At 37.4% G+C, this 14,114-nt stretch overlaps 1 protein-coding gene across 2 annotated transcripts in view; it reads left to right on the top strand.

Moving 5' to 3' along the window:
- The window catches only part of CDK6 (cyclin dependent kinase 6), a 133,865-nt gene extending 119,751 nt beyond the window's left edge, over window positions 1-14,114 (top strand). For both annotated transcript variants that reach the window (XM_033060866.1, XM_033060872.1), the window contains exons 6-8: window positions 2,572-2,622; window positions 6,492-6,627; window positions 8,291-14,114. In XM_033060866.1, the coding sequence (XP_032916757.1) occupies window positions 2,572-2,622; window positions 6,492-6,627; window positions 8,291-8,437 (334 nt within the window). In that variant the 3' untranslated portion in view covers window positions 8,438-14,114. The remainder of the gene's footprint in view (window positions 1-2,571; window positions 2,623-6,491; window positions 6,628-8,290) is intronic.

Genomic DNA, 14,114 nt, shown 5'->3' with positions numbered 1-14,114 from the left:
TAACCTGGAGTTGGCATCCTGTTGCAGTCATGATGGTGGGATGTATAGGAAGCTGAAAGATGAACTAATAACACTTCATTATGATGAAATATCAAAGTATGTTGGAAGGTCACCTTGTGTTGTATAATTATACTTTCAAAAGAATTTAAATTCTTGCTTCAGCCCTTAGTGAATTTAAGACAGCAGCAATGATGGGAAAAACCTTCCTTAAAAATCCCAAGAATTGTACTTGTTTTGGCATGACACTGCCTAAGGTGATTTGCAAACAAGGCTGCCTTTGCCAGGCTTTCACATTAATGCAAGGTTCAGCATACATTTTAAAACATTAAATCAGCTTTCCATTTGCATAGATAGGATTATTTGAATGTGTAGATTTTGTTAGTTTAAAGGGCCCCAATAAACTAATGCTGCAACCGAAGTTAAAAATTCAAAGTAACTGTATGTTAATAATTACAAGCAATAGTTTTAAAAAAATGTCTTAGGTTGTAAAATTGCTTGTCTTTGGAAGATACGGAGTGTGTCTGCTACCACAAGCAATGCTAGAATTGTAACTATTGAATGTTCTGAAAATCAGGCTCCAAACTTAGGACAGATGCTCCTGTCTGAGAGGGTTAAGCTTTGGGGTTTTGTAGAAGGCACTGTTGCCATATACCTTAAAGCTTAAAAAAACCCAGAAATCCCTAAGTATGAGTTGCAATGGTCTTGTCAAAGTGGTACAGTTAGTAAATATCATATGTATCTGGGAAGCAAAATGTCCCATTATTTATGATTTATTCATAATCAAAATAAATAAAGCCCTTTGTGGACAAGTAACAGGCTACCACATTTTACCCCATCAGATCAAATCTCACGTCAGATGGTTTCAAATCACATTTGATGAATTTGTTCTCTCAATGTCCTTGCACAAAGCAGTTTGGTGTATACGTTGATATGACATTGCCTGAATGTCAGCACACAAGAAGGAGGCAAAATGCATATTTAGTTAATCAGAAAACACCCTGTCTGCCAGTTCACTGCTTTTTCTTGGTGGCCCAGATTTCTGCAGAGATTGTTGTGTCTAATTGAGAAATGTCACAGTGGTCTGTGCCTATTTACTGCATTTGGAATGGACCCACAAGACACGCAGAGACATGGAGCTCTGCTGCCTTTGTGAGAGCCTCAAGATGGAAAGTGCCATTTCTCAGTATTAACTCATGGTTAGCAAAAGGACATCCAGATCCTACACCTGCTCCTGCATATGGGCGCTGAGAGGGGAAGGACCTTAGCTGACTACTCCTTGTTCTCCCGTCTAGATGGGAGAGATACTCTCCTATGAAAAGCACAGTGGAATGATGCCTTTGGCTGTCAATGTTGTAAAGGACTTGTATGAGACAGGAGTATGTGGAGAAAGGCAGGAGAATGGGTGTTTATCTATAACTAAAGACTGCTGGTGAAAGCATGGAATTGTGCATTGTTTGTCAAGTCACTGTGTCTCAGTAGAAACTGTAACCATGAGTTTACAAGGTGCTCAGAGAGCTGAGATCCAGAAGAGAGGGCAGCCTGGCTATCAGTCAACCTAAGTTACTATCTCAGTTTGCAGCGTGTGTGAGTTGTGTTTCTTGGAGTAATCTACCATTTGTTGAACCAAAATGGTACACAGCATCTGTGGTCTGATCTTCAGATCCCTCATTCTTGGCTGGATCCTTACTCATCTGTCAGTAAAATGTTTGACTGTCTTGGGGGTTTCGACATAGAATTGCACTGTTGTTCACACCTTAGCGAGTTCAACACAAAGCTGGCAATACAGCCATACTGCCATACGAATCAGAATTTCACATTTTGCATTAGCACTGTGGGATGATAGCATCTTATGTATGATGAATAAAAATATTTTAATTGCACTTTGAAAAGAAAAAGTGTGTCTGAAAGTATTTGTAGTCACTGTTGGGTTTTTTTTAAAGCCTTTGGACATTCAGCCTAACAATTTGTTTCTTTCCTGAATGTATCTTTGTTTATGCAGCAGAAGTATTCTTCTACTTCAAGGTAAATTCTGTACCGTTTCACACCCCATTGTTTATAGACCTTCATGAATCCATTGTCATTTATTTGGCCCCTTAAACCTAGGAGCACATTTCCAATATACAGTATGCAAGAAATTTAATTTTCAATTTATATTCATAATAATTAATCTCTAATTTTATTATGTTATAACGAGTTGCATGACATTCATTCTGTTTTTATCTCTCTTAGCAGCCATTTTAGTGTTCTTTGTAGTGAAAACTATTTTGTTAATGATATAATTCATAGGACAGTATTAGTTGAGGGAAAATTATTTCATTCATGCAGAAGGGCACAACTAAATTTTCAAAAGTAGTGTATTCAAAAATATGTGTCATCTGTCCCCTTTTGTTACCAGTTTTAGTAGAAACTTGAAAGGTTCACTCACAGACTGGATAAAGCATGGAAGCTGAAGATGCGAAGTCTCAAAAATCCCCCATGTTTTCATCCTACATTGGCAAGTGTCAATGACCTATACAGATTTACATTAATTAAAGCAAGTCACATCCTAAAAACATTTTTTTATTTTTTCAGACCACTCTTCCGTGGAAATTCAGATGTTGATCAACTAGGAAAAATTTTTGAGTAAGTAGTAACTAATTGCCTTATGTCAGTATCTGTTTAACATTGAAACCCTATAAGATTTCTTTTGCCATGTTTTTATGCAATAATGTGACTAGAACAAAGTATTCCTATAACATATTTCCTATTGCTACCGTATGCAACATGATATTTCTGTGTATTCTGTGTCAGAGTGAGAGAAGGAAGCAACATGGAATATAGTTCTGCAAAACTGATAGCCATAATCAGGAAGTTGAGACTTCTGGGTTTGGGCTTTTTAAGTCTCTTAAACATAAAATACATATTCACAAACGGTTAAGTCCAAGAGATTCTCTTCATGTAAAGAAACACAGAGGTTTAATTTTATTTTATTTTTTGCTTTATTTCTTCATGCATTGCAGAAAACAGCATTAGAATGCATTAAAAGCTGAAATCTCTAAAATTATTACTGACAACATCTTTTCAGAAAAGATTTCTAAACATCCAAAAGTATGTTAGCTTTTAAAGTATGCTGTCTAGCCTGTTAACAGTCCATATTTTGGTCTGGAAGGTAACTGTGAGAAATGAGGGAATATCAGCATTTTAACATGTGCTCTCTCAGAGATTAATTGACTTTATTTTAAAACCATTTTACAGTCCTAGGAGTTTGTGTTTTTCAGATATGTCAAATACATTAAGGAGGCAGGTAGACTCTAAACTCTCTGAAGTGGAATATTTCTCAAATTAAGTTACTGCTATTACCAATATGATAATTTAGTAGGATTATATTACTTTTTCTTGTAAAAGCTCTTCAGTGTAAGGAACATATTTGTATTTTCAAGAGGCATTAAGAGGTCAATTTAAGATCTGGTGTGCATATAATGTAGTTAGGAAATCAAAGCCACACAGAGATGTTACCAATCCAGAGAACAAATGCCTTTTTTCCTCTGCACCTCGGTCTTCCATTTCCGTATGGAGGGGCTGCAGGGATTCAGGGATCTGGACAGAATAAGAAGTAGATAGCACAGAGAAAGAGTGAGAAGTATTATTCCAAAATGTTATTTTCTTGAAGATATTCCAAAGAGAAGATAGTAAAATTTCTAACAAAAGCTTAAACTGAACAAATAATGAATTTCTCTGTTTGACCATTTTTCCAGTTCTCAAATCATAACAGATCTGTTTCAAAACATTTTCATTATTTAATATGGGGTTCCTAAATTGCAGGTCTTGATTTCACACAGTTGACTTCCCTTTCCTGCATACCATACCATGAGTATGTGACTCACTTGTGTGGTTAATTTGTCATGCGCTAAATAGCTCTTCCTGCCCAATCCAGAAAAATCAGTCCTTAAAGTTTGCTTTTTCTTCTTCTGCCAAAACTACTACTTTAGTCCTACAATATTCTGCTTTATTAAATGAAGACAGCTTTGATACATATAACATATTTTACAATTTAAAAAGACATAGCTGTGATTTCTTTCATTTATTACATTTAAGGGGAAAGTGAAAATGGACTGGGCTATTATTGTATGCATAGCTGCTAGTGGCAGCGTCCAGCAGGGATCTTTTCCATCCCTAGGGGCTGAGATTACCTGTACAGAAAAGAATTCACTAAGAAAAGAAAATGCCATGCTAAATTTAGAAGAAATTCCTTATTGCACATTGACTTAAAGAGAAAGTTTGGTTTTGCTTTTTTTGTATGGTTCTTCCTAAATAGTTGAAAAGTTTCTGTCTTGAGTTCTGAGGGGTTTTGCCAAATAGTGTTTATTTTGTGTTTTCACAGCTGGAGAACCCCCTACAGTTAGGCCTAGCTCTTCTTGTAGGAGGGTTGTTTCTTTCTACAGTAGTGACTCATTCTGGAGACCAGTTTGGACAGAAGGAAGTTTCAGGATTTTCTTGCAATCTGGACTGATGCATTCTTTCAGATTATGGGGCTGTGGTCTGCCTTTGCTTTGTATGTGCGTTGTGATTTGTGTCAGTAAAATTCCACTGATATAAGGGTAAATCCCGCATACATAGCTCAAAACATTGTCCTGCTTTTCCGGGACACTACCAGTATGTGGCATATCCTCATATGTTTCAGGCTAAACTGCAATGGTTTGAACAGACTTGTCTCCCGTTGTGATCAATGGGAGTGGAAAGTACTGAGCATTTCTCAAGACCAGGCGTGAACCTTTGGCAGGAGGTGAAACTTATCCAAGCTACTCCCAAACTTAGTCACTGAAATGGTGATGCTACCAGACCATTAGAGTGGGAGCAGCTATTCAGACATTCAGTTTTAAAGGGTTTTGAGTACTGCATGTGTGTGACTAAAAATGTCTCTCTCCTTTCCACTCTATCTTGTCCAGTCCACCCCTCTCTGACAGGCTGTGCCTCCTGGTTTCTTGTGATTAGCTTTGCCTGTGCCTGCTCTGCCCCTTCATGCTCTGCCATGCAGTGTTAAAAACAGTAGGACTAACCAAACACATTTAAATGACAGGTTAAGTGTCATTGTTATTTAAAATACTGACCTCTCCCATCTTTGATACTATTTGTATTATATTTAATATGTAGCCAGCTCCTGAAATAGCTAATCAAAAGGCTTTGACTGCCATGGCCAAGGGGGCTGCCCCATACCCACACTGCACTTGATAAATGGCAAGTGTGGTTTTTCATACAGATTCAGCTTAGTGTTTCCCAAGAGCTGTGCTATGTCCAGATGTAGTAGGATTTAATCGTCTTGAGATTGTAATTGCTCTTCCTTTCCAGCCATGCTGTTACTTTGAGGACATACTAATTTTCAGAGGTATTTTAGGTGAGCCAAATTACAATCTAAAATCCATATAGGTAGAGGTGGGTAATGCCATTACATTGGCTGAGGTAGCCTGATTTACCTCTGTATGGTTGGCCCATGGCCTTACCCAGCCTTGCAACAAACTCAGTGAGAAAAAAGGTCAATGCTGCTCCCTAGTGGCACTGGCCTTTGTGCAGGCCCAAGTATTCAGTGACACTGGTTTTTTTCTGTCCTTTTTTGTCCAATCCTGTCAGTTTTTGCATTGAAAATCTCAATTTTACAGGTTATAAAAAATTATTTTCCCTGAAACCAGACAAGAAATGTATGTCCTTTTTCAGAATTTCCATCAGAAACTGGTTTTCAACCCCAAAAATATTAACATCAGACTAAAATGTGAAATGTATGAGACATAATTCATCATTGTGGTTTACCTATTTAATTTATTTTAGTTTTGTAACTTAGTATGATTATTTTATAGGTAAAAATGTCATCTATAATTTAAAGAATAAAGAAATAAAATATTTAAAGAAATGAAAATATTCTTTTAAAGACTAAAGAAAAACTAAAATACAATTGAAAGCAAAACCACAAAGACACTTGAGTACCTTTCCACTTCCAAAATGAGACTTTAAAACCTGTATTGTGAAGCAAATAAATTGTTTAAGTTTGGGCAACAATTACTGCACATAGCTCTGAAGCATTATGAAACATCCCTTTTATTGCCTTACCCTCATCTTGACCCACACTCTTCTCTCAGTCCCTATTCTTGTGAAAAAAGATCCTTGCATGCAATTCCCCTTTGAAACTTACTGCTTTTAATCATCCTGGAGTGACATATGTTGCACCATCCAGTCAAGAGCTAAGCAGTGTTTTTCTAAAGCACTCAGACTTTTTCAGTGAAAAGACTGAGAAAATTGTGACTTAAACCAGAAAATTGTGCTACTCACAAAATTATTTCTACCAAGCACATTGAGGGCTTGTGTTTATCAGTTTCTATTCACAGAGATTATTGCAGTACTGTACAATGAAACATTTAAGCTCATTTAAACAAAAAGACTTTAAAAATGCCACTTAGTGTAATCAATATGAAGGGAAAACTGCATAAATTTTCAGGTCTAACATTGTATTTTTCATTTCACAGTGTAATTGGGCTCCCAGAAGAAGAGGACTGGCCTAATGACGTTGCCCTTCCAAGAAATGCTTTTACTTCCAGACCCGCACAACCTATTGAAAAATTTGTACCAGATATCGATGAATTAGGCAAAGACTTACTTCTTGTGAGTTTTTATTTGTTGTTACTTACCTCACATGACTAGTAGCTTCCACTGTGCATGCAACTTGCCAAGAAAAAATGAAGTTTCCATTTAATGGAGTTCGTAAAAAAAAGGTCAAAAATAGAAAAGACAATTCATGTTAATCTGTGAAACAACAGCACAAAGACACTGCCTTTGGCTCAAAAGGTGTCAGAGCTGAGAATAGCTCAAGATTAGGAAACTGGGTCAGGGATGTATCTGTTTGACCTGTTGTTAGACCTTATGATTAGATCCTCAGCACTGTAGTGCCACTGATGCAACCATTCTTACAGTTAGGTCCGATGTGAGTAAAAAAATTGATCTACCTTTTTTTTTGGTGTAGTGGACCCAGTATAAAGTGGGAAATAGACTGGAGTGGCAGATTACATCTGCCAGCCTTCTACTGAAGGCTAGCAAAACTTGACACCTGGAATTCACCAATTACTGGCCTCTGGCAAATGGCAAGGCTGAACAGAAGCCTACCGGCTGGTATATATAACAATATATATATATTGTTACAGATACATTAAAAACCCCAGTCCTGAAGTTCAGTCTTGAAATGGAGTTTAAGGAATGACCTTGCATCAGTTTGCTTCTTGCTGCGCTTCTTGAGATTTAGTTAAATTTGTTCTCTGGAAGTCTTTTAAAGATCTTGTTTCATGTGAGCTAGGTGGAGTGCAATTCTTGAAAGACTTGATTGCATCTCTTCAGGAACTGCGGTCTCTGGCCAAGGTTTTCTCAACAGCAGATGATCCTGCAGTGTCCTCATGACAGCAGCTCCCAGCTGCAGAAAGCTGGACTACATCTGGACACTTGAAATGACAAGGGAGAAATACTGCTATGAGAAAAATCTGTTGTGCTTGCAGACAGGCTGGAAGTGGAAGCTAGACATGGGACAAGAATTAGATTCTGGGAACAACAAGGAATAATATATGGCTAAGAGTTCAATTAGTCTGAGGCAGGATGGGAGGTAAGGAGGAAGAAGATAAATATCTATGCCTAGAAGGTGAGGTAGGAAAGAAGTCTGCCTGCTAGGCAAAGAGATGATAACTGGGAGCCACAGATGAAAGGGGAGAGTAGAACTGGAAGTCACTGAGTTAAATTTCATAAGTTAAATGATAGAAGTTCTGCTACATTAAAAGAAAGAAGGACTATGAACTGGTTAGACAAGAGTAGTAGGAAGAATAGTACATGAGGTGAATGACATAAGGAATAAGGTATTTTTAGTAATATTATAATAACACAAGGCTGGGATAGAGATTTCAATGCCAGCTGGACAAAAGCTGGGATACATATCTGGAAGGAGGGTCATCAAAGTGCAACTAGGAAGAAGAGGAAGAAACTGAACACACAACATGAGCAGATGAAGGCTGTCCTTTTGCATGTGAATTCAAGAAAACCTGTATTCTGGGATTTCATAAACTGTGAATACTTGAATGTTCTAGTATGTAATTTTTGAGGTGGCCATACTCTTATACTGTGACCCCACTGCTTTTTCTTAATATGGAATGGTAATTGTGCACCATCTTCAGAGACCTTGTCTCATACTGATCATAAACTGAAAGTGATATGCATTAATGGGTGTATGCAATGATAGCACTCTTAGCTGTACATTTTAGTTAAAACTAACTTCTTTTCATACTTTCAGAAATGCTTAGCATTCAACCCAGCCAAGAGAATATCTGCATATGTTGCCCTCTCTCACCCATATTTCCATGATGTGGAGAAATTCAAGGAGAATCTGGACTGTCACGTGTCATCCAGCCAAAACTCCAGTGAGGTGAATGCATCATAAGTGCTGACTGAAGATGAACCATAAATGAACAAGACATGTAGCTGACAAGGCCACTGTCCCATACAAACCACGTAGCTGTCCTAGCAAGATCATTATTTGGAGGTTTTATGCACTTACCTTTTATTTTGGGATTGTGATGTGCTTATCCGTGGAAATGAATCTAGTTTACTTTTATCAGAGCAATGCAAGGGCCAGGGCTTTGACCTGCTCCTGTTGCAGCTTTATGTTTGTTTTGTTTTTGTTTTGTTTATCTACCTGGGAAAACTCCAGACGAAGAGAAGCTGCTGACCAGTTTTGCTGCCATTTTATCCTTCTAATACTGAATGCTGCCAGTGTTTGATGATCGAGTCACTGCCAAAATACGATGCAATCTCTCTCTCTCTCTAGCTGCTGAAGCATGATTTGGTACTTTATTATTATTATTCTGTGATATTTAAAGAATGGCATTGAAATACCAGATCTCTGCAGCCTGCAGTTAACTGATACATGTGCTAATACATCCAGCTACTGTTCATTCATAGCATATGTGCAGGTGCTTCCCCACTTGAAAACTTGGATGAATTAATTTATCGTTTCATTGCTCTATAAAAATTTAACAGTGATGATGATGATCATAATAAATGTCTCAGCTTTTAGGTTTTTTTCATACACGAACTAGTTATTATCTAGCTATGTGTGCATGTTTCAAAGAACTGTCCTGTTCTTACCGTTTCAATTCCTAAATGGTCTTTCTGTGTTGAAATGCAGACACGTTCTAGTCTGTTAGACCCATCATTCCCCCCGGAAACAGCTGCAAGCATATTTTCTTCATCTCATTCCAAATAATTTTTTGATATCCAGCTCAACATGAGCAGAGCCAATGAAAATCAATACAGATTTTCACCTTCAACCTGTTCTCATTGTCAGCCAAAAGCAAAAATTGAAAAAATAATTCTGGTTCAGAGGCAGAGAATCCTATACTTGTAATAAGCACAGAAAAGTATTTGTGCTGCAACACCCCCCAATGCGTCACAAGTGCATGAACATTAATGCTCAAAATCCCTCACATGTCACCTACTAAGCAAGGTTGTATTCTGTGCAGAAACGCATGACCTTCTCTCCTAAGCCACCATGTGGGGATACTAGCACATGCCTCTCGACTAAGATTAATGTGCCATTTTTGAATGTCAAAATAACTAAACAATTTACTTGTCTTTATAACACAGTTATTTTAAATATTACCTGAAATTTTTATATTTAGCATTTTTACCTTAACTAAAATATATTTTCAGTGTTTTGAAAAGAAACTTTTATTTTTTTAATACTGTACTGGGCAAAAAGACATATTTTAAATCCATCAAAGCTGTTCCCTAGCATGACTTCAGTGCATTTACCTGGATATAACTTGGGGGGAAAATATTGGTCCAATGAGTATAACTGATGCTAAGTGAGGCAGCCAGCTTTGCTTACTCCTGACAGTCCCTTAGGCTTCTCTCTTCCTCATCTCTGTTTCATCTTGTCTAGGTGGTGAGACAGCATTATATCCTCTTCCATGGCATGCTTGGCAGAAGCAGGTCCTTAGCAGTGAGTTGGGCAATATAACTTTTCCAGTTGTGACAGGGGAACTTGTAACCATCCCTCAGGCAGGTCTCTCGCTCCTGTGGTGAACTTCACTGTTAACTCCATTTCAGGTATCTGCACTGTCTGGGTCATGGTCCACTGCTAGGATAGGAAGTGGATCTTATCTGTTTCCTGCATAAAGCTTTTTGTTACTGTTAGGCATTTAAGTTTGTGATATATGGTTAAATTAGGTCTGCTTTAAACAAGCCAGATTTTAAAAGGACCACTTGTGTGCTTGCATGCAGTGGCCTGTGCTTTTCTTTAAGCCCAGAATGAGCCTATGCAAAACTTAACCAGCATGAACAGGCAAGTTGCAAATTAGGCCTGGCAAGAGCATGCACAAAGCGTCTGCACACAGAGGTATCACAGATCTGTAATATCAGAATTTTGGAAGCTCTGTGAGCACGAAGCTGAAGGCCAGGGAGCTGTCACAACAGCAGACCTTCTAATCTTGGCTTTGCCTTTGTGATTCTCTTTGTTCCTACACTCGAAGGGAACTGCAGACCCACTGCACTGGTGGTGTCCCAACCCTATTCCTGTATGGGTTAGTGGACCCAAGTGTGAATAATTTTTAACGTTCACAGAGAAGGATGGGCCAGAGTGAAATTTTTGCTAACAATTTTTAAACACTAAGTAGAACAACAAACAGAGCCAAAAGTCCGGATACTCTTTACAACAGTAGCAATTAGAAAAGTTTTTTACAGAGTTTAGCACTTTTGAAAATACTCCACAATTTACCTACCGTGGAGCTATCTATCATACATACCTTATCAGGGCATTCAGCTGGTGTGGCTTCCCAGCAATTGTTCAGGGAACTCTCCCAGAGCTCTCCACCAACTAATACAGGGTGAAAATGTATAGGAGGAGATGATATTTTCTAAATTAGGCTTAAAACTCTCAGAGAGAAATGTGCATCTGTTCCGTGTAAGAATCTGTTCTATAAAGCTTAGCAAAGCTAAAGAATAGAGAATATGGTTGCTGAATGTAGATACATTATTAGGGTAAAAACAGTAAAGAAGGGGAGAGAATACTTTAAGCCAAAGGTTGGTGTTGGCCCAAAAACTAAGGAGAATGTGGAAATCACCAGAAATTTAGCTACTGGAGCAGTATTTCCCAATCATAGTATCAAAGAGCTAAGCAAGCAGCAGAGAAAAACGGGGGCTGGCTTACAGAGTCAGAAGCAGAGCTTCTGCAACATGGTGCTGTATGTTGTCTAATATAGTAGGATCAGGTTATAAATGAGAGTATTCAGGAGAACAGTTTGCAAAGGGCTGCGTTAATGGTCACATTCTGGAATATCTTTCCAGTGGGAATGGCAGGAACAAAACCAAGAAATCTAAGAATCTTGGCACGGTTAGGGAAAATATTTCTCCAGTGGGGTCCTTGTGGTAGCAAGGGCCTGGATTCAAAGGACCAACAATTTTTCAAATTACCTCCTTTTCCAGATTTCTTCAGGAAGAAATTCCATTTGACATGCCATAGGTTTAATCATATTCCAGTCTTCCCTGCCAAACCATGTGGGGCTTCACTTACACTAGTAAACTGAGAAAGCCTGTTCTCTGGCTGGGCAAAGCACTGTCATTGGCTAATACCATGCCAGGAATCATATTTATAATTAGTCAGTACAGACAGCTGTGGGACTGTGCTCAAACCCATGCCCTTGCTCTTCTTATATTACTGGTACAGCTCTAATATTTTAGTACCTTTACTCATTACTGCCATATGTGTAAGATGTAGGAATTGTGTAAGTGAAAAAGAAAGTGCTGTGATGAAAACTCTTGGTACACCTTTAAAGAAGACTTCAGAGTGCAATTCTTCTTAGTGATATCTAAGCCTGTATGTGTTCTCTTCTACAGGAGTGGTTCAACAGCAGCTAAAAAATGCTGAATAACAAAAGATATATTAAGTATAGCTCCTAGAACACCCACAGCCAGGCACTGTGCTCTTCTTAGAGAACAGGGTGTTCTAAGTAATGAAAGGAGAAATTTCTATCTCCCACCAACCTTTTTTTTAATCACAACTACATAATTCTGCAGAAAGAAAAAGACCAAATAGCCAAGGAAAAAATCACCACAGCCAGCCAGTGAAGGGCTAATTGCTGAACCATAGCAATCCAGCTGGTGCAGCCCTTTTCTTTTCCCAGTCTGTGCTCACACCAGCCTTCCTGTTCACCTCCTTCAGCTCCCTTATATAAACAGGTTTCAGTAATTCTCACAGGTGCTATTTCCAGCAAGATTCTTCCAAATTTGCCATAGCTACACAGTGTCAATGTCCCCTCCATCCCTATTACTAAACATTGCTTCTTTTAGTCCCACATCCTAAAGCAGTGGTGAGACAAGAACTTTGTGTGCCTCCTTGCTTAGGTTTAGTTTTGTGTACCCCTGTGTTGCTGTCTGTGTGGTTAGTAAAATTCTAAAAATAGGATTTGTGCATATTTCTGTGTAGGCTGTTGCCACACTCCAGGTTTCTTTCAGCCTATTAGTCCACAATGATGAATAGTAGAGCATCTCTTCCTGTTGCTTCTGGCCTAAAACACACCAAAAAATGATTGTTTTCATTGTCATCTTTGCAAAAAATAAAAATTAAATTTAGGGCTTGTGTACAGGGCCTTTTTGATGAAAGGAATCACTAAATTGCAGCATTTGATCATCTTCTGAATAGGGGAGGGTTTCCAGCATGGTAACTCTTATTTGATTTTTATTATCAGTGGTTGTTTTGGTTAATAAGAAGAAAATATTGTGCCTTGCTGCTTTTCACAGGTTTGCTCACTGTCTTTGAGAAGCATGTTTTATTATATATATAATTCTTTCTTCTGTTAGGTATTAGACCAACTTTAATATGGAAGATAAAGAGAAAACATGCTGTTTTGGTCTCTTAGCCAGCAAACTTGGAGCACTTACCTGACTCACAACTGAAAACACATCAGTTGTCAAATACATATATGAATCAGAAAAAACACATTTTGGTTTAAAAGGCCACATTAATTAATTGTGTTCCATGTATAAGACGCATTTGAATAATGAGGAAGTTTATTCTAAGAACTCTGTTTTATAGAACCACTTGGCTAGTATTTTTCATATACAGTAGGTTCAGGAATACATTTTATATACAATGTGAATTAGAATACTAGGCTATTTGAGTGTTTTGTTGTTTTATGCTTGAAGCTTGAAATGATTGCAAGCTTAGGAACCTAACATATTTATTTTATTGCTTCAAAACTGCTTCTAAATATCAAGATCTTTTGTGATGTTAACAGGATTTCGTACTTTTTTTAATGTGTAAATTATTTTCTTGAAATTAGTATGTTAGAAAAAGCATTTTTCCAAACTGTATTAGTGGAGAAAAAATTTAAGAAATATATTTTTACTTTCACAGAGAGGTGAACTCTGTAATAACTGACTATCAATAAGCTATACTTTTACTTCCTTTTGATTTCTAAGCCTTGAGTATACAGGTTACTTTCAATGAAGAAAAAAGTCAGAAACAATCTCTAGAAAATTAAATGGGATTTTATATGTTAAGCTTCCAAGTTTTATTTTCATATCCTTTTTTTTTGTGCAAGTACAGTTCAGATGTACAAAAACATGACTACCATTTCAACAGTCTAACAGGCTGTACGACTCAAACTGAGGTTTTATTTGTGAGCTGTTTTATTTTATTTTCTATCTGCATCTTTCAAATTATTAGATAATGGCTGTAATATAATTCTGGTTTCTGGACTAGACTCTGTAACCATGGAATCTCAATAATTTATGTAAAACAGAAAGAAGTTTTCTCATTGATTTTCATTAACTAGGACATTAAAAGAAGAAAGATGTAGACATATGAACTGACAAATATACTTTTGCCAAGTGTTGCTTCTTCCCTTTAGTTTGAAGTTTAGCAAGTATTACATACTGATATGCAATATATATACAATGTAAGAACCATAAAGACCACTTAAGAGTAGTGTGCACAAATAATATGAAAAGTGGCTCATTAGATTCTTGGAGAAACCAGCTGAAAATCATTACTTTAGCTGTAACATTCAAAGTCTGGAAACTCGTATATTTTTCCATTAAAAAGCATTCCTGAAAAA

This window comes from Catharus ustulatus, chromosome 1 (assembly GCF_009819885.2).
Source record: "Catharus ustulatus isolate bCatUst1 chromosome 1, bCatUst1.pri.v2, whole genome shotgun sequence".
Classification (NCBI taxonomy): Eukaryota; Metazoa; Chordata; class Aves; order Passeriformes; family Turdidae; genus Catharus; species Catharus ustulatus.
Note: the sequence above shows the minus strand (reverse complement) of the source record. Positions and strands in the feature narration are given on the sequence as shown.